At 54.3% G+C, this 23784-nt stretch overlaps 1 protein-coding gene and 1 long non-coding RNA gene across 5 annotated transcripts in view; one reads left to right on the top strand and one right to left on the bottom strand.

The window, feature by feature from the left end:
• The first annotated feature begins 1501 nt into the window (after positions 1–1501).
• Positions 1502–5081, top strand: LOC116961906. The gene is made up of 3 exons (XR_004407212.2): positions 1502–1892; positions 1997–2099; positions 3536–5081. It is a non-coding gene; the product is annotated as an uncharacterized LOC116961906 (long non-coding RNA).
• The window catches only part of CORO2B (coronin 2B), a 43260-nt gene continuing 24385 nt past the window's right edge, over positions 4910–23784 (bottom strand). For 3 of the 4 annotated variants that reach the window (XM_042803872.1, XM_042803870.1, XM_042803871.1), the window contains 10 exons: positions 14708–14824; positions 10610–10759; positions 9162–9326; positions 8457–8573; positions 8252–8356; positions 8050–8146; positions 7433–7545; positions 6728–6818; positions 6473–6612; positions 4910–5991 (listed from right to left, as the gene is read on the bottom strand). In XM_042803872.1, coding sequence (XP_042659806.1) covers positions 5860–5991; positions 6473–6612; positions 6728–6818; positions 7433–7545; positions 8050–8146; positions 8252–8356; positions 8457–8573; positions 9162–9326; positions 10610–10759; positions 14708–14824 — 1227 coding nt within the window. In that variant the 3' untranslated portion in view covers positions 4910–5859. The remainder of the gene's footprint in view (positions 5992–6472; positions 6613–6727; positions 6819–7432; positions 7546–8049; positions 8147–8251; positions 8357–8456; positions 8574–9161; positions 9327–10609; positions 10760–14707; positions 14825–23784) is intronic. The other variant, XR_006166570.1, reaches the window with a different exon arrangement.

A 23784-nucleotide genomic window follows, 5' to 3' on the forward strand; every position in this document is an offset into this window, starting at 1 on the left:
ATGCTCTTGGTCAAAATTGTTACGTGCCAAGCTGAACGTATGGGGACTGCAAATCCATATAGCCTTAATAACATAATGGCCTAAGTGTTTGCATTTCTGGCACCCTCGAGGACGGCTTCTCCTTGGTTGATTTGATAATGCTTTCTTGTACCTGAACTATTTGTGGTGTTTAAAGCAAGGGCGCAGGACTCTGGTGAAGGTCAGGAAGGCTTTCCAAGCCCAAATGGTTGTCAACGTTATCCAATTATACAGGAGGAGGTGACTGCCTGCCTGGGTAAGCCAAGGCTCTGAACTCTGCAGCGGTAGTTTAAATGATATTTTCTTACAGTTTAGGAATGGGTGGTAGTCAGGGAAAGCTATTCCTTCACCCAGTTGCCCCAGGTGGGGGACTCGCCTTGCTTGCTCCACCACGTGTATATATTCCAGATCGCTTTGAGGTGAGATTTGGGTGTAGAGAGAGGCAAATCCTGCGGGTCTGCAGGCAGTTTAACAACTGCCCAGCCTTGCCAAACGTGGATTCCTGACACCGTGAGTCTGGGGTCCTGCCCTGCCCTGCGATGCTTTGGATCCATTAAATCACTGCCCCAGCTCTCCGCAGAGCAATCCCCGCTTCCACCAAGAAGCTCTTACACATGTCTTGAAAGCTGTCTTATGTTTCAGTAAGAATGAATCATCCCCTGCTGAAATTTAGAAACCTCTGCAGACTTCAGCCCCGGGAGCGAGATGGCTGAGGATTTTTCACTCCCCGACGTTAAGGGAAGAAGCGGACGGCAGAGCACTTGAAAACCGAGACGTGATGAAGAACCCGGCTGCGTGGAGCTCATCCCGACGGGAAAACAACTTTCCTGGAGTTTAGTTCCTGATGTCCCTGTGCTGATCGACCTGTGCCAGCAGCAGACGCGCAGTTTTGGGCTGAGGTTTGGGCCGGCAGCGGCCGTTTCTGCGGGCGGGGGGGGGGAAGGACACCCCGGCGCGGGGTTTGCGGTGAGGACACCCCCCCCCAGCTGCTGCCTGCGCCCTGCCAGCCCCTCCGGAGCACGACCCGCAGCCTGGCTCCAGCAAAAAGCAAACGGGCAACCTGAGGGATGGGATGGAGGTGCTGCGCTCGCCGGAGGCTGGCGGCAGGTAGGTCCCGGAGAAGGACCGCGATGCTTTTCGGGTGCCCAGAGGCCGGGAACTGCCTCTGCCTTGGCCTCCCAGCTCACCGCTCTTGCAAACGATTCCTCCCACCTCCCCGACCGGAGCTGGGAGAGCTCTCCTCCTTTTCCTTCCCTCACGGCAGCGGGCGAAGCCATCGCCCTGCGCGGCCCACGGCTTTGCTTGCCCTCACCCTTCTCCCAGGCGAGGCTCCGGCGGCGGCAGCGCCCTGATCCGGGGCTGCACGCGTCGCCGAGGGAGGCTTCAAATACTCACCCGCTCTTTTGCTTCATGCAGCGGGCAAGGGGTTGTTAGTGGTGGGGGATTAACGCTGTCGGGGGGTGGGGGTAAGCACAGGGTGGGACACGGGCTGCAGTCAGAGGGTGGGGGGGTGTGGTTCAGGAGCTGCAGCTATCACTCCCCCTTCAACTGGAAAACCTGAATGCTTTTTCTGTCCGAGCATCTCCCATTAACTCCCACTGGTGTTTCTCTAAATGTACTTTGCTGTTCTGTTCAGCTCGGCAGCTCTCGCCTGATCCAGGTAACGTCCCCGTGCGACTCCTCCGCTGTCAGCTGGTGGCTGTCACCGCTGGTTTTGCTCCTTCTGCCCTAAGCCAATAAAAACCCGGTGAAGAACTTCTTGGCAAGACTTTTAACACTTTCCCTTGGAAGTATTTATTTTTCCATTCCACTCGGACACTTGACACGTGCCAAGGGTGTGCAGAGAGGAGAGGCGGCGGCAGAGGTGGCACCGGGTGAGCATTTCACCCCCAACACCTTCCCCTGGGAGCACACCACTGGTCCTTGCCCCAAACATTACAGTTTTGCCGCAATTGCTAATTTTACTGTGATTTTCCAGCGCTGTTCTGAAGCTGGCTGCCGCGCAGTAAGGCAGGCGACGAGGTGTTTCCCTGCTGAGCCCTTTACAGAACATCTGGAGCAGCAACATCTGGCTGAAGTGGGTATGTCCAAGCACGGCCGTCGGTCCTTAGAGGGCAGGTTGATGTGGCACGTGGCACATGCCCGGCGCTTGCCACGGTGCCCAGACAAGCAGCCAGCTGCTGCACGAATCCCGGTGCAGTTTCAGCACCAAATTCCCTTTTTTGGTGTTTAAAAGCCTCTTCCCAGGAGGGGACGGGGATGCTGGATTCTGGGGATCTGGCTTTAGGTCAGCAATGGATAATTTCTAAAAAAAGCACTAGATTTGTAAACATTTCTAATAATTTTTTGCTGTGAGGGCATTGAGCAAACAGCAGAGGGTCCCTGAGTGTGCGGCTGGAGCTGCTGAGCCAAACGGGGCCAAGTTCTGTGAGTGCAAAGCACCCCTTGATTTTAAGGATGTCAGAAAAAGGAGGGACCAGCACTCGTCCTCAGCAAATTGATGGGAAACTCCCATTTAATTAAAATAATACCCATAGTGACTTCTCTTCTGCATTTCCTTAATTTTAGATTTCAAACCCCAGATCTTATATCTTCATCTATGAATTCGGGGAGTGGGGTGGGGTGGGGGGGGCGGGGTTTAATCACCAGGAATAATTTCAAGCAGACACTCACAAAATGTTGGAAAGCAAAGATTTAAGAAGAATAATCCTGCAGCTAGGAAGCGTACGAGGAGGCCAGGCCTCAAACAAAGCGAAACCTCCAGGAAGCAGAAAGTAGGTCAGGTTGATAAGGATGAGCACAGAGGGACAGCATTAATATGGAGGGGAAAAAACAAAGGAGGAAAGAAATCACCCCATGGCCCTCTTTGAAGAAGGAAGGGGCTGTCTGCTATGGCCAGCTGAGATCTGTAAGCTTTTTTCCTTAAAACCTGTTATCCCTGAAGATGTCAGCTGTGATGGAGAGGTAATTGCAATTAGCAGCTGTGCAGGAAGGGTGAGACCTCAGCCTGGATTTGGGGACAGCTTGGGAGCTGCTGCAGATAAATTAGATGTTTGTGAATTATTGAGGCTGGATAAAGTTCCTGGAGGGGCTGGTCCTGGAGAGCAAGGGATCAGCTCTGCTCACACTGCAGGACCAAGGAGCAGCTGGGAGGCTTTAAAGAAATCGTGATGTCTGCAAGAAGGACAGGAGAAAAAAAAAAAAAAAAGCCGGGAGGTTACAGGCTCATTGGTCTCATTTAGACTCTGAAAATAACTGCAAGCTACCTCAAAACATCTAAAAAACCCCACAACAGGGCAGGGATGTCTCCCAAGAGACCCAAAACCACCGGGGTGAGGGGTGATGCAGCGGGTCCTTGCGGCGCTGCAGGATTGCACCCAGCTGCACGGGGCCCCTGCTCCGCGGCCGAGTCACGAGGTTGGAGCAGCGCAGGGAAGTCGGTGCTAAAATTGCCTGTATCAAGTACCCCCCCCCCCCAAAAAAAAAAAAGAAAAAAAGGCCTTTTTGCTTTAAATAGCACCCAGATGGTGCAGGAGGAAACGTCGGGAAAAGCTCAAGCTGTTACCGAGAGAGGGGAGTGCGGGAGGGAAGGCGCAAGCAGAGGAGCAGCGAGATCCCCGTGAAGGGTTCGCCCTGGAAACGGCGCAGCCACGGAGATTTTTTTGGTGAATCCCAACCGTTTGGGGAGCCCCGTGAGCACTTTTTGCAAAGGTAAGCCACACGCTGAAACCCACCCAGAGCCGGGGGGGGTGCGTGTGTGTGGGGGGGGGTCCACATCCTGCATCGGTCGCCTCCGCACCCCGAGCCATCCCCCTCACCTGCAGCAGAGGTAGCAACCGCCGCTGGATTGGTGCTGATGTTTGCAGATATGCTAATTGGCTCATTAATCATCACCACCCGCAGCCGTAATTGGGCTCGTTTCGCACGGATTCAAGGGGCTTTGGAGAAACATTGGCTCTTCCCTTACTAGCGATAATTTAGTGCGGTAAGTCCCCACACCCCCCCTCTGAAGAAGGCCATCAGACATAAATAACCTCAAACGGGACGAAGCCGGCGCTGCTCTGCCCGAAGCAGCTGAGCTGTGCTTTAACAGTGGATTCACCTTCCAGTTATGAGACACGGTAAGACCAGGAAACTCCAGTCCTGACGCCAAAATTAAAAAAAAAAAAAAAAAAGCAAGCTTCAAGCTGTATTTCCAGCTCGGCGTCCCTCACGCTGCCCTCTTGCTCGTGTGGCTGCAGAACCTCTGCATTTTACCATTTTATCTGCAAATGTGGGGCCAGTCTCAGCATAAGGGGCCTAAAAGATAAAGACAGAATTTTTTAGAAGGGGATGTAGCGGTCGGATGAGGGGTAAGGGTTTTTAAACTAAAAGAGGACAGATTTAGATGAAATCTAAGGCAGAAATTCTTCCCTGGGAGGGAGGTGAGGCGCTGGCCCAGGGTGCCCAGAGAGGTGGTAGATGCCCGAGCGCTGGAGATGTTCAAAGCCAGGTTGGACGGGGCTTTGCTGGAGTTGAAGATGGCCCTGCTTGCCGCAGGGGGGGTTGGACTAAGTGGCCTTCAAAAGCCCTTTCCAACCCAAACCCGTTCTGTGATCCATTCCCCCACCCAGCCACTCGCTTCGCCGGGGAGCCCGGCAGCCCCAATCCCACCATCTGCTCCTCGTGCTGCACCCCCCAGCAGCCACCCCAAAACATCGAGCCGAGCCTCCGGCCACCACCCCTCAACCCTGCAGGGACCTCCCAGCCCCGGGGCTGAGCTGCAGCACAAGCAGAAAACACCCCTGTCCGCCCAAAAAAAACACCCCTTTGGGTCCCACCACCCGTCCTCAAGCGGGGCCCAGCGCTCCGGCACAGCCCCTTGGCGAAGAAAGGAAGGAGCGGGCAAGGGTTTGGTATCTTGAAAACATTTTATTTCATCACTATTCCGTAGTAGCATAAATAATAGGCAATGACAGCACATGTAACAAAGAGGGGGAAGCAGTGGGTGCGGGGCACAATGTAAGTTAACGGAGAGGAGAAACTGGTGTACTGGTAGTGCTGGGCAGTGGATTTAATGAAAATATATATATATATATATATATATATAGGTAAACTAGCAGTATTTGGTGTCTATCTCTGTGCCACAGGCCTAATCCACAAAAACCAGTGATTATACACAGGTGCTAAACCCACCGAGCGCCCAGGCAGCTCCAGCACCCGCTGGGTCCATCCCTGGGGCCGGGCTGGGTGACATCCTTCCCCCTCCCCAGGGCACTGTAAAGGAGGAGGGTACCAAGATCCCTCTCGGGTTTGGAAACCCAGCCTCTTTTTGTTATTTAAAGGAGAGAGGTGCACGCACGGGGGAGCAGCTCCCGTCCCCATGGGAGGTGCCACGGCCACCACCGCCCCGGGAAGAGTCCCGGGGCTGCCGCCGCGCTTTTGTGAATTTAAGCCCTTCCCACACCCCGTTCCAGTTCTGCACCCGCCGTCACATTTTTGCATAGGAAAAAAAAAAAAAAAAAAAAAAATATTAATAGCAACAAAGCATCGCGTTTTCCCCGGGGAACGGCCACCACCTCGGCTCCCCCCGGGCCGGTTGATCCCGACGGAGGGGACACGGCTCGTCTACTTACTCCAAGACCGTCGCGGGGGCACGGGGGTGCCCCAGCCGCCTCTCATGCAGTAGCTTTCGGTTATAGCGGTTTTAGTGCTAGACAAGACTAGGAGGACGTATTTCCAGTTAGCGAGTGGGCTCTTGGCAGGTCACTTGACTTCTGGCTCATATTCTGGGTAAGTGGATACAATAAAATTAAAGAGCAAGTATAAACGGAGAGTTTATTTATAAAACGTCCCTGGAAGTTAATTATTCTTCGGGTTGTTACGTAAGTTTTTTAACTCCAGCTGTAGCTGGCGGATCCGTATGTCCTTCTGCGAGAGCTCGTCTTTCAGCCGCCGGATCTCGTCCTGCTGTCGGAAGAACATCCGAAGGAGCTGGAAGGGAAGGGAGGGGGAGATGGAGGGACCACGCCAGCCGCTCGCCCCCCCCCCCCGGAGCTGTGCTGGGGGGCCTTTCCTAATTCCGCTGCTTTTACAACACGACTTCATCTGCCGCGCTGCCTGCTCTCCCGGATTGAATATTTCACCCTCCAGCCTCGGGGGCAACCTGCAAACTCAGCTCCAACCAAACAAAATCCTTCCGGGACCAAGCGCTGATGTTTCCAAAGCGCCACTATATGCTGTTCCCAGAGAAGGATTTTAATTAAAAAAAAAAAAAAAAAATCAAAAAAAAAAAAAAAATCAGGAGTGAGTTTAACACCGTTCCCTTTGGGTGCTCTGGGGTTAATGCGGAGCGGGAAGCGTGGGGCCCAGGCACATCAGTTTGGGGAGGACAAGCAGAGTTGTGGCTTTCCAAGCTGCACCTGGAAAATGGTCCCCCCCTGTCCCCCCCCATCCCCGGGCCGCGCTCCCCTACCTCATTCTCCGTCCGGGGCGGCACGTTCTCCAGCAGGTCTATGCCGTTAACGACAACGCTCCTCTTCTCCTTCACCGGTGCCTTAAAGACAATTTTGGATGTCTTCTTGTAGCCCTCCTTCAGCGACATCAGGATGGGATCTGAGCGGGGCAGAGCGCGGGATGGGGTCAAGGCGGGGGGCTGCGGTCCCATCCCACTGCCCGGCCGTTTTTGGGGCTCCGTGCTGCCCCCCCCTCCCCACCCCCCCTGCTTTACCTCTGTTCACCCCGCTCAGCCATTCATCCGGCGTGAGGGCTGGCTCCGTACCCGGCGTCATGGGGTAGATGTCCTCTTGGTACGTTTCTGACTAAAAATCCGCGGGGAAAAAGGAAAGCAACCGCCCCCCCCCCCCCCCCCTCTGTGAACCTGCTCGCAATTTTAATCACACGTCGCAACGTGCTGCGAACGGGTGCGCTCACCCCTTTGGCATGCAGCAGCGCAGCCGGGGAAGTAAAAAACTGGTGTTTGCACCATTAAGGCAGATGAGAAACACCAGTGCTGCCTGCTCGGGGCACGGGTCGGCTGCCGGCAGCAGAGCCGAGGGGCCGGAGGAGGAGGATGAGCAGCGGCAGAACCTGGGAACCTGCTCCAGCTCCCAAGTTTTATCAGAAACAGCCCCAAAGCTCAGGCGAGACAAGCCCCTTGCCACCCATCCCAAGGGACCAAGCTGATTTCCCACAGAACAATCGCATCGAGGCCGGGAGCAATGCAGAGATGCATTTTCTAAAAAAAATTCCCCCTTAAGCCTTGGGGAAAAATCCCCTGGGAATCCCACACCTGGGAAGTGTAACCACCTGGGAGGTGTAAGACTGGTGCAGGGAGACCCAGCGGTGGGACTGGTCGGCCAAGCGGTGCGAGCGGGGACACCCCCACCACACCCGGCCCCCGCTTCGGCCACCCCCCCGCCCCCGGGGGACTCACCCTCCTCGGCACGATCATCGAGATGGGTTCGATCAGCCCCTTGAGGGTGACGAGCTTGTAGAAACGAAAGACCTCGCAGGCCGTCACGTCCAGCCCGTGCTTCGGCATCACCCCTGCAGAGGAGGCGCAGACGATAACCCCCCGGGTGCTGCAAACCCCGGGCACCCCCCCAAAAAAGGCCCTTGAACTCCATCATGAGACCCAGGATTTTTACTAAATTAATCCCCGGGGATCTGGAGGTGGGGGGGACCTGGGCCACGCCGGGGACATTTGCAGGGACATTGGAAAAGGGATGAGCAGGTTTTTTTTTATTCAGGACAAATCACTGATGTCCCCTGGTAACGCCGTGGCATGTGTGACAGCAGGGAGGGTGGCACCGGGCGTGCTCCCACTCAGGACCCAGCCCCAGCCCGGCTACATCACCGCAGGAAGGGCAGCACAGCAATGCCAACACCTCCCTGCAAACACCGCAGCCCCGCGTCGATGCTCCAGAGCCGGCACAGCGCCCGCTGAACCCTTGCCAAACCCATTTACAAGCAGCACTTCATTAAGCACTTTCCATCCTCTACCTTTTTTGCGTGTTCAGAGCGAAGGGCCAGCTCCGCAGCCATCCTTACCCAGTCCTTTTTGCGGGGCCGGGGAGCGAAACTCCATGAGATAACTCAGGTAGGGTTTTTCCGAGCCGATCTCGTAGTACCGAATGTTACCGTCGCCCTGGAGTGAGCGCAGGGAAGAGGGATGGTTCAGTGCTTTGCCAAACATGAGGTTGAACAAAACCCATGATGACTCCCAGCACGAGAGGCGAAGCGCAGCCCGTACCTTGCCAGCCAAGTACAGCATGTGAGTGTCGGCGTCGTAAAAAGGGAAGAGGAGACCCGAGAGCCCGTCGATCTCCTCCTCTATCAGGGGCATGGCCAGGTCTTCCTGCGCGACAGGGAAAAAAAAAAAAAAAAAAAAAAATTTGTTAACCAAGATGCTGGTGCTAAGCGGGGTTGGGGGAGCAGGGGGGGGTCCCGGCACCCACCTGGTCCCAAAGGGCGATCTGCCGCGTGTTCCAGCGCGACACCCCCGTCGTCAGCAGCCGCTTCGTGCTGCCCAGGAAGACCACCCGGTTGACCCGGTGGTTCTTGCAGCCGGCCTCCTGCAAGACAGGAGCGTGCTGGCAGGCAGAACCACACCCCCCCCCCACCCCCCCAAATCTCCGCCGTGGCCCCCCCAAGAGCCGGCCCCCGCCAAAGCAAAGCCCCTTTCCCTTGGCAGGTACCCCGACCTGCCGCCCCCCCAAAGCACATTTCCCGCCTCGTCCCAGTGAAACGCCGGCCCGGAGGCACCGCGATTCAGCGCCTGGCCCCTGTGCAAAACAAAAACACCCATCTCCCTGAATCCGAGATATCAGCTTTACTGAGAAACCACCACTTTCCTCCAAACTGTGGCTCTATCTGGAACTTTCTGCTTCTTTCCGCCCTAATTTCTATTGTTTTCCACAAATCTTTAATTAATAAAAGAGTAAAAGCCTCCAATCTCCTGTGCCTGGGGTGAGGCTGAGCATCATCCCCCGCCTAATTTCAACCACCTGCAGACCCCCAAGCATGCAAACCATCACAAGTACGTACAGCGCCTCGCAGATCTTTTTACACGTTTCACTAGGGTTCCTCCCCAAAAACTTATTTCTAACCCCCCTGAATGCCGTGCAGCACGCAGCCCCCCACCCCCGGCACGAGCACCGCACCTGCAGGACCCTGCCAGAGCGCGGCTCCACCACCCGCAGCTTCTTGTCCTTGCAGGTGGTGGCCAGGAGGCTGCCGTCCGTGTTGAAGGACATGCAGAGGATGACGTCCGTGTGGCAGTCGATCATCTTCACCGGCTCCCCGATGTCCAGGTTCCAGATGAGGACCTGCGGGAAGCGGGGAGGCTGCCCCGGCGCCTCCACTCCCGGAGAGCACCCCCCCCCCCCCCTCCTGCAGCCTCCACGTCTGCTTCAAGGCATCTTAATATCATCAAGTGGTTTGGGGTGGAAAGGACCTCAAATCCCCCCCCAGTGGCACCCCCTGCCCCGGGCAGGGCCCCCTTCCCCCAGCCCAGGGGGCTCCCAGCCCCGTCCAACCTGGCCTTGAACCCTTCCAGGGAGGGGGCACCCACAGCTGCTCTGGGCACCCTGGGCCAGCACCTCACCATCCTCATCTCCCTTATAGCTTATCTAAACCTACACTCTCTCAGTTCAAAACTATTGTCCCTTGTCCTATAGACCTCGATCATAAGTCTTTCTCCATCTTATAAGCCCCCTATATATGGAAAGACCACAACAAAGTCTCCCTTCCCTTCTCCAGGCTGAACCCCCCCAACTCTCTCAGCCCGGCCCCCCAGGGGAGCTGCTCCAGCCCCCCCAGCATCTCCGTGGCCTCCTCTGGCCCCGCTCGAGCAGCTCCGGGTCCTTCTGCTGTTGGGGGCCCCCGAGCTGGCCCCAGCACTGCAGGGGGGTCTCCCCAGAGCGGAGCAGAGGGGGAGAATCCCCCCCCGGCCCCGCTGCCCCCCCTGCTCTGGCTGCATCCCAGGGCACGGGGGGGTTCTGGGCTCACGGGCACTTTTCCAGCCACTCATCCCCCCCAGCCCCTCTCCTCGGGGCTGCTCTCCAGCCGCCCCTCGCCCAGCCGGGGTTTGTGCTGGGGATTGCCCCGACCCCCGGGCAGGCCCTTGCCCTTGTTGACCCCCTCCTCTCCAGCCTGTCCCGGTCCCTCGGGATGCCATCCCTGCCCTCAGCGTGTCCCCAGGGAACTCGCTGAGGGTGCGTCCATCCCACTGTCCATGTCCCAACAAAGACGTTAAACAGCGCCGGGCCCAACCCGACCCCCGATGAACGTCACTCGTCACCTCTCTCCACTTGGACATCGAGCCTATTATCTCCTATTTTGGCTGAAACTGCCCCCTCAGAGCCCCCTTCCCTGCTCCCAGCGCTGCCCTGAAGCTGCCGCCTGTGCAAAATTAAACCAGTCCTTACGACCGGGTGCAAAACCCTCGCACGAGGGGAAGGTGCCTCCTGCTGCAGACACGGCGGCTCGTTTTATTCCAGGCGGCAGGATCCTGCCCCAGCTACACACAGGTGACTCCCCCTCCACGCCGTGAGCAGGGAAAAACTTTGGAAGGGCAGTGGCCGAGCAGGAGGAGCCGGGCAGGGCTCACCTTATAGTCGTAGCCGGCGCTGAAGAGGATGTTGTTGGTGGTGGGGTGCCACTCGACGAGGCCGACGCGGCGGCTGTGCCCGTACAGCTCCAGGACGGCCTCCGTCATGTTCCTCTTCAAGCCGCCCTCGGGGATCTCCCAGATCCGCACCTGCGAGGGTGAAGAGACTCGTAAGTCGGGATGAAAACAATTTAATAACTGAAATAAAATTAAAATAGTAATAATAGAATGTACCAACGAGTAACGCACAGCGTGGTTGCTCACCATCCACTGACTGATGCCCAGCCTGCCCCCGGCCAGTGATCCCAGAGGAGAGAAAACCCCAAAACCACAATCCCAGAAGAGTGAGAGCGAGGGCTTCCCGGCCACCCCTCCCCTACACACCGAGCAGGACGTTACACGCTATGGAATAATTTCCCTGCCCAGTTTGGGTCCAGTGCTCTGGTCACGCTCCCTCCCAGCTTCGTGTGCACCCACCCAGGGGCAGGACACGGGGAGTTGAAAAGTCCTTGATTTCTCAGCAACAACTAAAAACTTCGACTCGTTGTCAATATTCTTTTCACACCAAATCCCACACTGGATCCAAAACACAGCACTTTTCTAGCTATTAAGAAGAAAAATTAGCTCTGTTCCAGCTGAAACCAGGGCACCTGGGTTAAAAACAAACCAGAAAAGCCTCCACGAAGAAGGTGCTTGCTGAATAAAAGGAGGCGATGCACTGGGACAGAGTAAGGCTCCTATAGTGTCTCTTCTTCAGTTAAACAGCTCCAGATAATGCCGCCAAGGAGCGGTGATAGATGCTTTCAGCTCCATGGCAGGTCACTGGTACGAAGCTGAAGTGCCACATCACATTTATCTACCCGCCCTCGGTCCTCTCCGTGCCCGAGCACCCTGCACCCATCCGAGCTGTGAGACCCGGGGTCCTGCCAGCCCCCCCCCATCTTCCCGGAGCCACCCACAACCCGACCACCTTTGGTGGCACGGACACGTCCCCGGCGAAGAGATGAGACGACTGAGCTTTGCACTCTCCCCTCCCCGCAGGGCAGGCTGCCTTGGCCAGAGCCCTCGTCCTCCCCAGAGCCTTCACCTCGCCCCAGCTCTTGCTGACATTAAGTACCACTCATTAAAAAAGCCAAATATCGCATGCAGCGCACGGCCCGTGCAGGTTCCCTTTCGCCTCCTCCACCGGCATCTCAAAGGCGAGCTCACCTTTGGGCAGACGCGGCGGCCGGGGCCGTGTTGCCCCTGTGAGCATCGCTAAGTTGAAATAAAGCTTTTCCAAAGCACAGGGAATATCTGGGAGGCTGCTGCTCCTCCTCCTCCCTCTCTTCTCCAGCGCCCTAAAGGGTCGCTTTGTCCAGCCAGGGGCTGAGCTACAGCCTGGGAGGGGGTAAAAAGTTAATTTGCAATATCGCAGTGAAAAATCTGCTCTAAGGATGTATGGGTGGAGCAGTGTTTGCTGCCTGAACCTGTGCATTTTTAGAGGTGGAAGACACTGCTTTTTGGGTTTGCAGAGGAAATGGCGTTATGAGGGGAAAAAAAAAAAAAAAAAAAAAAAAAAAAAAAAAGAGTGAAGGGGCTGGTTTGGCTCGGAGGGACGATTCCGAGAGCATCAGCTGTTTTCAGACAAGGCGCAACAGGAGGAACAAGCACCACAACCCCGACGGCCGGGTGCCGAAGGGACCGGTTACGAAAGCAGCAGGTTCCGAAACGGCTCTTGCCAAACCTCCGCCTGCACCTCGCACCCAGGGGAGCTCCGGGCGAGCTCTGCATGCTCGCTGCTGGGGGGGGGGGGACACACACGGGGAAAACTTTGCACGCCGGGCTGCGATGCCTGGGCTCCCCGCATCACCAGGGTCCGGCTCAAATTAGGAGCCACCTCTTGCTTTTCCCTGTGCAGGTAGCCTAAAGGAAGGTTATTAAACACATCCTGCATCCATGCTCCGCTGGGAATCGTTGCTGGGACCCTGCAGCACGGCATCACCTCGGCGTTCTGCCCCTAGCAGAGCTGCATCTTTCCTTGTGTCTTTGCAGGAAAAGGGGGTGAGCGTTTTAGGTCGGTTCCCCCGTTACCACGGTCACTGGGACCTGACGACAGACGCGTCGGAACCGGTTGCAGTAGTAATGCAGTGCTGGTGCCAGTGTAGGCATAGCTGGGGCTAACCCCCCCCCCCCCCCCCCCCAAAAAAAAAAAAATCAAACGCTGCATTTCACAACTTCAGCCCTTCCTGGGATGGAAATGATGCTTTTGGAAAATTCTGGCTAAAAATAAAAGACCCAGAGGAACAGCCCTCGAAGCGCCTCCCTCCACCTCCTCCTGTGACACCGAGGAGGGACGCAGCCTGTGGAACCAGAGGCTTCCCCTCCCAACCCACCCCAAGAAACCTTCTTGATACAATTTTTCCTAAAATTCCCCTTTCCCCAGAGATGTATCTTGCCAACAAGATGCCACGCTCCAAACCCCCTCCTTCCATCTCTGCATGCCACACCAGCTCACTGCGCCTGAGTGCACGGAGAGCTCCAGCACAAGGAAATTGCAGAGCTTGAAACACCTACAGAAATCAGGTAATTGCCCTTTTCATCTTCCCGTTTGGTTTGTCCTGCCCTTTAAAACCTCCTTCCCCAAAAAAAAACCTTCCCAGCATTTCAGCAGCTCTTGTGGGGATCAGGAACTCGAGGATCAGCCCTGTCACTAATTGTCCGCCGAGGACAAATAATGAATTAACGGCCCCGGCATCCCCCAGGAGAGCGTCAGGCAAGGACAGACTGAGTGAGGACAGACAGGTACGGGTGGATACGGGTTTGCCAGCAAGGGAGAAATTCCAGGAGGGGTTTTCAAGCAGAGTGATAACCCGGGTGGGCGGTGAGAGAGATCCTTCTCCAGCGAGGCAGCGTCAAACCGCCGCCGAGATGGAAAATCCTCGTCACCCCTGGGAGGGGATTAGCCCAGAGCGATGCCCCGGGGACAAGGGGGTACACGTTGCCCTCTCCGTGTCGGGTGTGATGGAGGAAAGAGTGAAAGCCTGAACCTCATTAAACCTCCCGGGAGCGAGCGGAGAGCACCCAAAGGTGCCTGTAAGCAGCACCCTGGGCACGAGGTGGCACCGGGAGCCACGAGCCCCCCCCATCTGCGGGGCTGCTCCCCTCCAACTCATCCCCATCGAGGGGGGGAAACCCCCCCACCAGACAGCCTCAGGGGCAATTAACTTAATTTCCCAGGTTTAACGATGGCTCGGGAAGTCTTCCCAGCATCCTCCCTCCCTGCCAGCACCTCCTACGCCCCGGCGACTGTATATAAAAGGTTATAATTTAAAGTGGGAGACAGCTCACCATGATTCATGGCCATGATCTGAATTTTTTCCCCACTCAGTATCTTCCTTGACAACCTTTCAGCTAATAAAAAATGCCAATATACTGAAGGAGAGGATGAGACATTAGGTGATAATACAGTGAAACGCTAAGGATTAGGTGAGGCAGATTTGTAACTGGTGAAAACCTGGATCACCCCAAACCCCGGCTTTGGCTGTGCAGAATGGGCAATAGTTTCTGATCTTCTCCCTTGTACCAAGTCTTTTTTCCCTCTATGATACAGCCTTTGGGGTGGGCTTGTGTCCAGAAAATAAAAAGGAGGAGGATGCAAGTAACAGCTATGCAAAGACGACTTGAGTCATTATCCCCCAGCCTGCAAAACTGCATTTTGCTCGTGTCGCTCGACGGATCAGGCCGCGGGAGCACTTGCAGCCCCTGTGGTCCCCGAGAGCACGGAGGATTAATAATAGCATCGCTGTTGGGCTTGGAAAAAAATAAAAAAATAACCCTCATTGTGCACAGCTGTACGGCTTATCTGCAGCGGGGGACGCAGAAAGAGCCACGCTGTGACAATAAGTGACACTGGGGACAGCGGAGGAGCCGGCCACCGGCTGCAGTCCCTGCGCTGCCGACGCAGAGGCGGCACAATTTCCCTGTTGCTCTGCATCAATCTCTTCGCCCTTCTCCGTTCCTGAGATGCCTGACCCCTCCCGGCACTGCTGGGTGTCTGAATTCAGGGCAGGAGGGTGCACGGAGCTGCGGGTGCCAGCCCGAAGCATCTCAGCTCACCGAGGTGTCTTCGGAGCATGACGCGATGATGTTCTCGATGAAGGGATTCCATTTGATGTCCAGCACGTTGCCCTGGTGACCGCAGACTTTGGGGTAGTTTGGTTCGATCCGGCCTGTCTGTAATTTAAAATAAATAAAAAAATAAAAAAAAAAAAAAAAGAGAGAGAGAGAAGAAAAAGATATTTAGTGATAAAGTTGGCCTTTTTAAGGCTGGAGCCTTGTTAGGGGAGAGGGCTCTGTAGATCCCCCCCAGGATGTTTTTTTTTTCTGGAGGAGACACCCGGCTGAACTGGGGATTGGTTTTACCCCATCAATATTCCCAAGAGCAGCTGCGTTTGAGCAAGGGTTTCCGTGAACACAACCCCGCGGGGGTGCTCCACGCAAGCAGCCGCCCAGCCCCAGCGCAGTAGGAAATTTTTGCAGGACCCCCCTGCTCCTTACAGGGACTTTGTGGGGTGCCCCCCCCCCCCCCCCCACCGGCCACCCCACCGCCTTTTCTTCCCCTGTGCTGGCACGCTCAGAGCGTGCGAACTAACTAGGTCAGCACGACACAGCCACTAAATATTTCATAGCCCTCCCAGCGCTGACCTTTTAACATATCAAGCTCCTGGCTCCATTTAATGTGAACAAAGAAACATGCCCAGGATAACACGCTGCATATTTTTTTTTTTTTTTTTTTTTTTTTTTACCCAGCTAAGGGCAACAGCCGGGATCAGGCCCCCACCCCATCACTGCTGGGAAGGTTTATTTGAATTCATTTGCTCCCAGGGAGACCCGGCTGCTAATTGCCAGGCAGCCACGGTGCCCGCTGCACCGTCGGTCGCGGATCCAGCGAACGCCAGCCAGGATCCCCGGGCAGAGCAGCTCTGCCTGCCTGGATTCGGTCAGGCGGGGAAGGAAATGCAGAAAAAAACATCACACGAGGCACCGAGATACACAACCAACCCTCCCTGAGCCTGCTTTATCACTTTTAAAACATTCTTCATGGGCGTTATTAGTGAAAAACCCAGTTCTTGCTCAAATTGCTACAAGAGCTCTAAGTCATCCCTTGGACATGTATATAAGATAAGAACTAGGCTGGCCTTAAAACATCAGGGACTTGGTTATATGGGTCATTCCAGTTATTGAGGTGAAAGGAAAAAAATAAAATAAAATAAAATAAAATAAAATAAAATAAAATAAAATAAAATAAAATAAAATAAAATAAAATAAAATAAAATAAAATAAAATAAAATAAAATAAAATAAAATAAAATAAAATAAAATAAAATAAAATAAAATAAAATAAAATAAATAAAATAAAATAAAATAAAATAAAATAGAAGGTGCTTGCTCTCGGTGCCTTTGGTACGTGAACTGGAGTCGAGGCAGCCTCTCACAAACACACACGAATTCCCCGTGGTGGGATCACGACCCCGTTAGCCGGCCCGTGATGAGCACTTAACGCAAGACTGCTTCCTAACTCAGGAGCCTCTTTCTAATTAGGGCACGCTACACAAATTGCCTACCCGGGCGGCGCAGGGTTCATTTTCCCCTCCGTGATTGATACCTGCTGGTGTGATTTTAACCTCTATTAGAGCCAATTTCAGGGGGGGGCAGAGCGGGGATGGATGGAAGAGCCGGGACGGGGCGGCTGCGCCCGCCTCCTCCTTCAGCTGCCGCCAGCATCGCTTCGCCTCGCTCCCAGAGCCTAAATTCTGATAATTCTGCCCATCAGCAACAATCTGGGTCAGATCTGAGCTGCCACGTCAGCCCTGGACCCTGAACTGCCTTCCCGCCATCCACAAACACATTTTCTTCCCGCGTTCACCTGGCAGCTTTGCCCCAGATACGCGGCAGCAACATTTCTGACATTATTGAACAGCCAAAAGGGCGTTTTCCTGGTTAATGCCCCAGCCCTGAGCTTCAGTAGTGCTCTTATGAATCACTTCAGGGGTTTAGGGATTAAAAAAAAAAACACTAGCAAAGTGACTTTCTGACAGTTTGGCCAGGGTGACTCAAACCTCTGAGAGCCGGTGGCTCTGGATGATGCCACGGCCAGAGGGACGGTCCCTTGAACCCCCCATCCTGGTCCCCTAAACCCCCCCCCCCAGCCATGCACCCCCCTCTCCTGCCCCCAGGACACTTTTCTTCGCCCAGATTGCATCAAGCACCACTGCAAACCCTGGAGCATCCCAGATGAAGGGCAGTGCATTACAGTACACATCACCCAGGGATTTTAAATTTTCCTTTCCCACAGTGGCAAAGACAGTCCCTTAGGAAGCCCCTGTCACACCAAACCTGCACAGTGGGGGGGGCATGGCCCCCAAAATCTCAGGGATCCCCCCCAAAACCCCTGAGATCTCCATGCTGGGAGCCAACGGTGCCCAGGAAAAGCGAGGCCCAAGGGGGAGCGGCGACTGAGCAAGCGCTGAGAGCACGCAGGCCGTAACGCAAGGGAAATCATTAGGGAAGAAAAACTCTTCATTGAAATGAAAATAAAGTCTTTCCAATGCAGAGCCTAGCAAACAGATTTGATTAAAAAAAAAAAAAAAAAAAAAAATCAGTTTTCCACTAAATTGAATTTTCCAAAAGAAGTGGAGGGGAAGATTTAGGAAAATGTTACTTTTTGCTGAAAACATCTCAATATCTAAAACCAGCATTCACGTTCACTCAGGATCCTGGTACCTTGGGTGCCCGTGCTGGGCTGGGCACTCAGGAGGGGCTGTTTGCCCTGAGGGATGCTCAGGACCTGGGGAGACCCACAGAGCCCCTGAGTCAGCTATTGCCTTCACCCAAACGCCACTGCAAAAATCATGCCATGAAAAGTTACGATGAAAAAAAATCTGATTTTTCACGTTTTTAAGTTTTCCCACAGGAAAAAAAAAAAAAAAAAAAAAAAATTATGCCCTCCTTTCACAGGCAGGGAGAGCTCAGCCCTGTGTCCCACAGCCCTGCAGAGAGGATGAGGTGCTTTGGGTCTCATCCTGCACATGAGCATCATATAGAGCAAAGCACAAGCAGCAGGGACGCAGCCCCCCCGGGGACGAGCAGGCAAGATTTGGGAAGGCAAAACCCCAAGGGGAGCCAGAGAAGGTAGAGGGAAACGCAGCAACGTGGGTGCTTCGTTAGTGCGGGAAGCTCTGCCTCCCAGCACCGCCCAGTGACCCGCCGGTGAATTAATGGGATGCAAAGCACAGCTTTATCGGTTATTATATTAAGTCTGCTAGCAGACCCCACTTACCCAAACAGCTCGGATTATCTAGCTTTCCCCCTGTTTTCATATTTGCATTAGCGTGACATCATTAACACGCTGTCTAGAGTAGAAATTCATGCAGCAGCTGTTGAATTCCAGGCGGGCAGGCCTTTTAGCAGCACAAGTTAATATGCAATCACTCTGATTTTGAGCAACCAGCCAAGTGATTTCCTCTGCAAAGTACATTTGATGGTTTTTGTCAAAATTCATTAGTCTTACAAGAGGACAAAACGGAGTTTGGTTACTAGGGATAGCTCCTGCCCGGGAAATCAAGAGTTTTGGTTAAAATTAGCTGAATGCAGCCAGCACACGGGAGCTGCCACGGTGCCTGCAGCAAGGGACAGCCCTTGGGCACGAGCAGGGGTGGGTTATGTCCGTGCCCAGGGCACCTGAAAGAGGAGGAGCAGCCAAATAAAGGAAATAAAAAGAAAGACATTTTAAAAAATCAGGGATTGATGCCGTAGCTTCCCATTTAGCCATTCTTAGAGGGAGCTTGCCAGCAGCTGTGTGTTAAGCCACGGTGAATTCTGATCACTGGATCCCTGTCCCTGCCTGGGGGAAGCTCGGTGACCCAGATACTGTCCCTTTAGCCAGAGCATGCCGTGGCTCTCCGGGCTCCAGCAGCTCAGACATTTTCCACAACATGGGCTGAAAGGATCAAACCTTCCAGCAACTTCAGCCCCCCAAAGCCCTCCCTTTGCTGGAGCAATCAGGAGCACCTGAGAAAGGAGAAAGATATTTGTATTACGGCTGGGGGAGAAAGGGGGCAAAAAAGGACAATGATTTTTTTTTTTTTAAACTGATTGAATTCAGGTATTTTGCTGCTTGGTGAGCGAGAAGGAAACCTTTCCTGGGAATGGCTGGAAAAGGGCAGAGCCCAGGAGGGATGGACGCATGGCCCCGGGAGGTCAGACTGCCCCAGGAAGGGGAACCCCATCACCAAGAGAAGCAAAACCCTTTTGTTCTTAGAATCGCCACTTTTAAGCACTCCGAGTCATCAAAGCGTTGCAGCAAGCCGCGTGAGCTCACGAGCAATTTTGATCTCAGCATCCACCTCCGTGAAGCCCTTGGCCATCACCAGGCTCAAGCGATGGGAAGCGTGATCACCTCCCATCCTCTAAAGCACCACAAGCTTCGGTCTCATGATGTCAGGACTCCACGTTTGCTTTACAACCAAGCAGCAGGAAGCTCGGATAAATAATGTTAATATCAAATCACTTCATAGTATTTCATAAAACCTGCTTCTCACCTGGTTCCCTGGAAATACAAACCCAGAATGTTTTCCAAATGCTCCCATTTCCTACAAAGCTCTACGAGCGCCGCGAAAACCTTTATTCAACTCTACCCCCAAACCCACCACACACGGAAAACTTTACAGAAACAACAGCGGCATCCATGCCAGCACCTCCAGCGCCTGTCCCTGGGTGAGAAACCTCCCCGAGGAAGGAGAAACCACCACCAGCCCCGGGGACTGGCCAGGCCACCCTTCCTCACCCAGCAGCTTCCCCCAGATGCTCCCTGATCCCTTATTAGCTTTTAGAGGGGGATCAGGGAAACGCTGCCTGAGCCTTAAGGGATTTACAAGGTTTCCCAGGAAATCCTTGAGTACACACAAGTCTCCAGTGGCTGAGCTTAAGAGTAAATACATTTACTGCTGGTTTTTTTTTTTTTTTTCTAGAGAAGGTCTCTCCTACTTGAGAGCGAAAGAGGAGGAAATTACACAGATTTCCCTGAGCCCGGGCAGATCCCCGGCTGATTTCGGTACAAGGGAAGGTCGCTGCAGGTTAACCGGTTTTCATTAGGAACCAAGTCAAACAGAACGGGCACAAGCGAGAGAAAAATTGGGACAAACCCCTGGCAGGGACCCAGAAAGCCCATTGCCAGGACGCGCTGCCGGCCGCACACCTCCCCGCGGGAAGGTTGGGGGGGGGGGGGAGGCACGAGGGGGGCTCCGGGCACAGCTGGGCACATCTGCAACGCGAGCGGCTGAAGCAGCGGAGGTGCTGCACCAAGAGACGGCACTTGCTGCCCCGAGTCGCTTGAACAAATAACCCCCCAAGGAAATTCCCCCGTGCAGGCGGAAGGATGCTGCAGTTGGAGACGTTCCTCTCCCATGGCTGAATAAAGGCAGGTGCCTCAAGCCTGGCTCCACTTTTCCTGCTCTCCCCGAGCAGCCTCCCTTCTGCCAGGATGCTCATCCAGCCTCCAGCGGCTGCAGAGCACCAGATGGGAGCGATCGCCTGGCCCCGGTTTGACCAGGAGGCTGAGGAGACACATATTCCCAGCAGGATCATCCCTCGGGAGGGATGGAGCACACGACTGACCTGGCTGGAAGCTGGTCCAGGGATTCTCAGGGATATAAATTCATGGGGGGGGGGGGGGGGGGAAATAAAATTCCCAAAGAAATCCATGCGTGCAATCAACAATATTGTTCATCAGAACATCAATTCCAGGCACTGGGAATGTCTGAGCGTGCTTCTGGCTCCTGCAGAGAGTAACCTGGTGGTTGTGAACGCGCTGCCCAGCGTCCTGACCGCTCTTGTGAACGAGAACGGCGAGTGAAACGCCAAAGCGAGAGCCAGTTTTCTAGGAAACAAATTCTAAAAGCTCAGCTCATGCTCTGGCACCTCCGAGTGAAAAGGTTATTTGGCCAGATGTGCACCTCCAGGAAAATAACACCACGAGCGGGAATTGCCGCCGCTTTTCCCAGCCAGGGAAATCCAAACAGGGAGGGGAGAGAGGTGGAGATGTGCTCCGTGCATCCTCCAGCACCTGCTAAAATGGTGAGTTTAGTCTTTAAACAAGGGTAGCATTGCGTGGGGGTGTGCAGAGCCCGGCAGGATTGCTGCCTGGCCCTGTGGATTTTATTGCCTGGGCACCTCCCACCCCCTGGGGTCCAGGGGCACCGTTCCGTGCCACCCTCGACACAGGGTGGGAAAAGGGGACGGCAGGAGAGGCTCCCCCCGAACAGCAACCACTCTTGGCCATCCCCCCCCCCCCCGCAGCTCTGCCTCAGCCTCCTTCAGCAAACACAAGTCCCCCTGTGCCTCAGTTTCCCCAGGCACAACGATGCTGTCTCTGGCAAAGCCCACGTTCACAGGTGCTTTGGGATAACAGCCCCAGATTGAGCAGGTTGCTTGCTATTTGCATCAATTTCTAGACAACTGAATTACTCTTTTTGTTACACAATTAAACCATGCAAAACAAAGCGGGAAAAGAAATCAGCGTTGTTCAGTGCCATTTTTTTTTTTTTTTTTTCCCCAGGATGAAAGCTTAAATATCAGTTACCCCTCTTGTGTGGATAGAAAGAACGTTAAATAAAACGTAAACGCTGTTGGGGGCTGTAAGCATCCCATCGTCTGCCCAGGCAGCCGCAGCCACCTGCGCTTGGGGTAACTGTTGGATGAGCTTCTCCAGCCACGCTGGACCCACAGAGCCCCCGCAGGCCTAAATCCTGCAAAGCGATGCCCACAGCAGCTTCTGACAAACAATTTGCACAGATTAAAACCCCGAAGCCTCGCTGCGGAAGTATTTATCTGCACCATAAAAGCAGTAGCCCAGGCTCGAGCTTGTTAATTAAAAAGACAAAAGCCCGTATAATGTCCCTGTTAAATGGGATTATGGACACTAAAAATAAATCCATGTTTATTGGTAGCAAAAAGCCGCTTTTCCCCAGAGAGGACGGGGTTTCTCTCTATTTTAGCCGGCAGAGGGGGCAGGCAATTGCAGCAGGGCTGCACTGCGATGGCCCACGCAAAGCCAACCTCTGGCTTCCCCAGGCTTTGCTGCAAATGCAGCCGCATTAAGGGGGGGCAAAAAAAATCCCTATTTCCCCTCCCAAGGACCCACATTTTCAAACCTTGCTACCACCAGCTTTCAAGGCAGCGTTAAGATTTTTATGCTGACGCTTTTTGACTGATTCAGATGCTTAAAAGCAGCCAGATCCCAGGTCTGGGCTTCCCCCAGCTGCTCTCCCATTATCTCCTTGATAAATGCAGGGACACCAGATTGTGCTCCGATGGGGAACAGTAATGCTGAAGTGTCAGCTTTTTTGTAAGCCTCAGGCCTATTTTCACTTCCCCCCCTCCCCAGACCAACTCCAAGTTCGAGCAAATGTCTCCTGCAGGCTAAAATCAGATAGAGAAAAATTCACAGAAAACAAAAAAGTAGTACAAACCAAGGAAGTCTCCTGCGCCCTGAGTTTCAAGGTAGAAAAGCTCTAAGGACATGAGAATTGGTTCAGAGCACAGAGAAAATTCTGTATTTTTCTCCTGCAGAAAAACCTCCCGGTACTTGGAAGCGTGGCGGCTCCGGTGAAGCAAGGAAAGCAGCTGTGTGATGAGCTTGCCCGTTCTCTGCCCAGCCTCAGCGAGTAGGTGTCCCCACCGAGGGGGACACACACACACACGGGGGGGGTCCCTTGGGTGACGATGCCACGAGCACACGGGCAGAGCAGATTCCACCAGGACCCTGAGCCAAGACAAACCACCCCTGGAGTCCCCCTGGGGGTGGGGGGGGGTGGAATCAGTCCCCTACCAGCCCCCCAGGACCCCCCTCCTGCCCCACACGTGCCATGGGCACAGTCATCCACGGCAAGACAGTGAAAGCCCAGTGGGGGGGGGGGGGGGGGGGGGGCGAGGGACCTGCCCCACGGCCGCTCACACACAACCGACCACAGGCAACAACTCTGGATTTCAGCTTCCTCCGTGTAAACAGACTCCCCCCCCCCCCCCCACCCCCCCCTTTCCTGCTCGCCGCTTCCTTCAGCCACGCAGATAACATTGTCCGGCTGTGAAAAACAAGCTCCCTCCCTCCCCTCGGAGAAACAAAAATCCTCCTGTTGCAGTGCAAAGCGATACCGGGCACCCTGCCCCCGGCCTTAAGGCACCCCCAGATCACCCCGTCACCACCCCAGGAAGCTGCAACCCCCCCCACAGCTGATTTATATGAAGTTAATTAAACCAGGCACAGCTGAGATAGATCCACACGCTGATGGAGTTTTTTTTTTTTTTTTTTCCCCCCAGCTGTTTTGAGCAGCCCACGAGCTGGCCGAGCTTCCCCGGTGCTCGTTGTTGCAGGTGAGCTGCAGCACAAAACGCGCCCCGGTTTATTTTTCCATATTTTTCCATTAAATAACTGGTGCTAAAAGCCGTCCCGGCTCTGGGACGGGGAGGAGAGCAGCTCCCACGCTTCAGAGCTTCAAGCACAGCGTCTTCAAAAAAGGGCCGTGGGTTTTGTCCCTTCCCTGGCCCGTGTGCTGCGGGGCTCCCCACGCTTTTGGGTAAAGCGAAAGCGTTTTGGAGACTAAACAAACTGAAGCTGAATGCGACAGTTTTAGGGGTGGAAACCCACCCACACTTTGGGGAGGGGGGGAGTGGGTGCTCCTGGGGCTGCTCGGCCCCATCCCAGCTCTGGGGTCACCTGTGGACGTGAGAGTCACAGCTTTCATTTCAGAGGTGCAGAAATGCTTCATCACTCCTGATATAACCCTGAAAATGCCCCCAAACGCACCGTGGGGCGCTTGAAAGCCCAGAAGGGGCAAAAGCTCCTCCGTGGGTGACTTTGGGCTGCTGCTGGGAATTTTGGATTTCAGGGTTGATGCTCGGCGCTGGGGAAAACGCGGCTCTTTGGGTTGTAAAATGTCCAACCTCAGATTCTCCCAATCAAGCACATTCTCTTCTTAAAAAAAAAAAAAAACAAACCCAAACAAACAAAAAAAAACCCCAAACAAACAAACAAAACCCAAACCAAACAAACAAAAAAAACCAAAACACCAAAAACGTAGCCACACCGTTCCTGATGTTTCTGGGATTTTTGGCACCAATTTTTTTTTTTTTTTTCAA

The sequence above is a fragment of the Tyto alba genome, unplaced genomic scaffold (genome assembly GCF_018691265.1).
Source record: "Tyto alba isolate M040663 unplaced genomic scaffold, T.alba_DEE_v4.0 Super-Scaffold_41, whole genome shotgun sequence".
Taxonomy (NCBI): domain Eukaryota; kingdom Metazoa; phylum Chordata; class Aves; order Strigiformes; family Tytonidae; genus Tyto; species Tyto alba.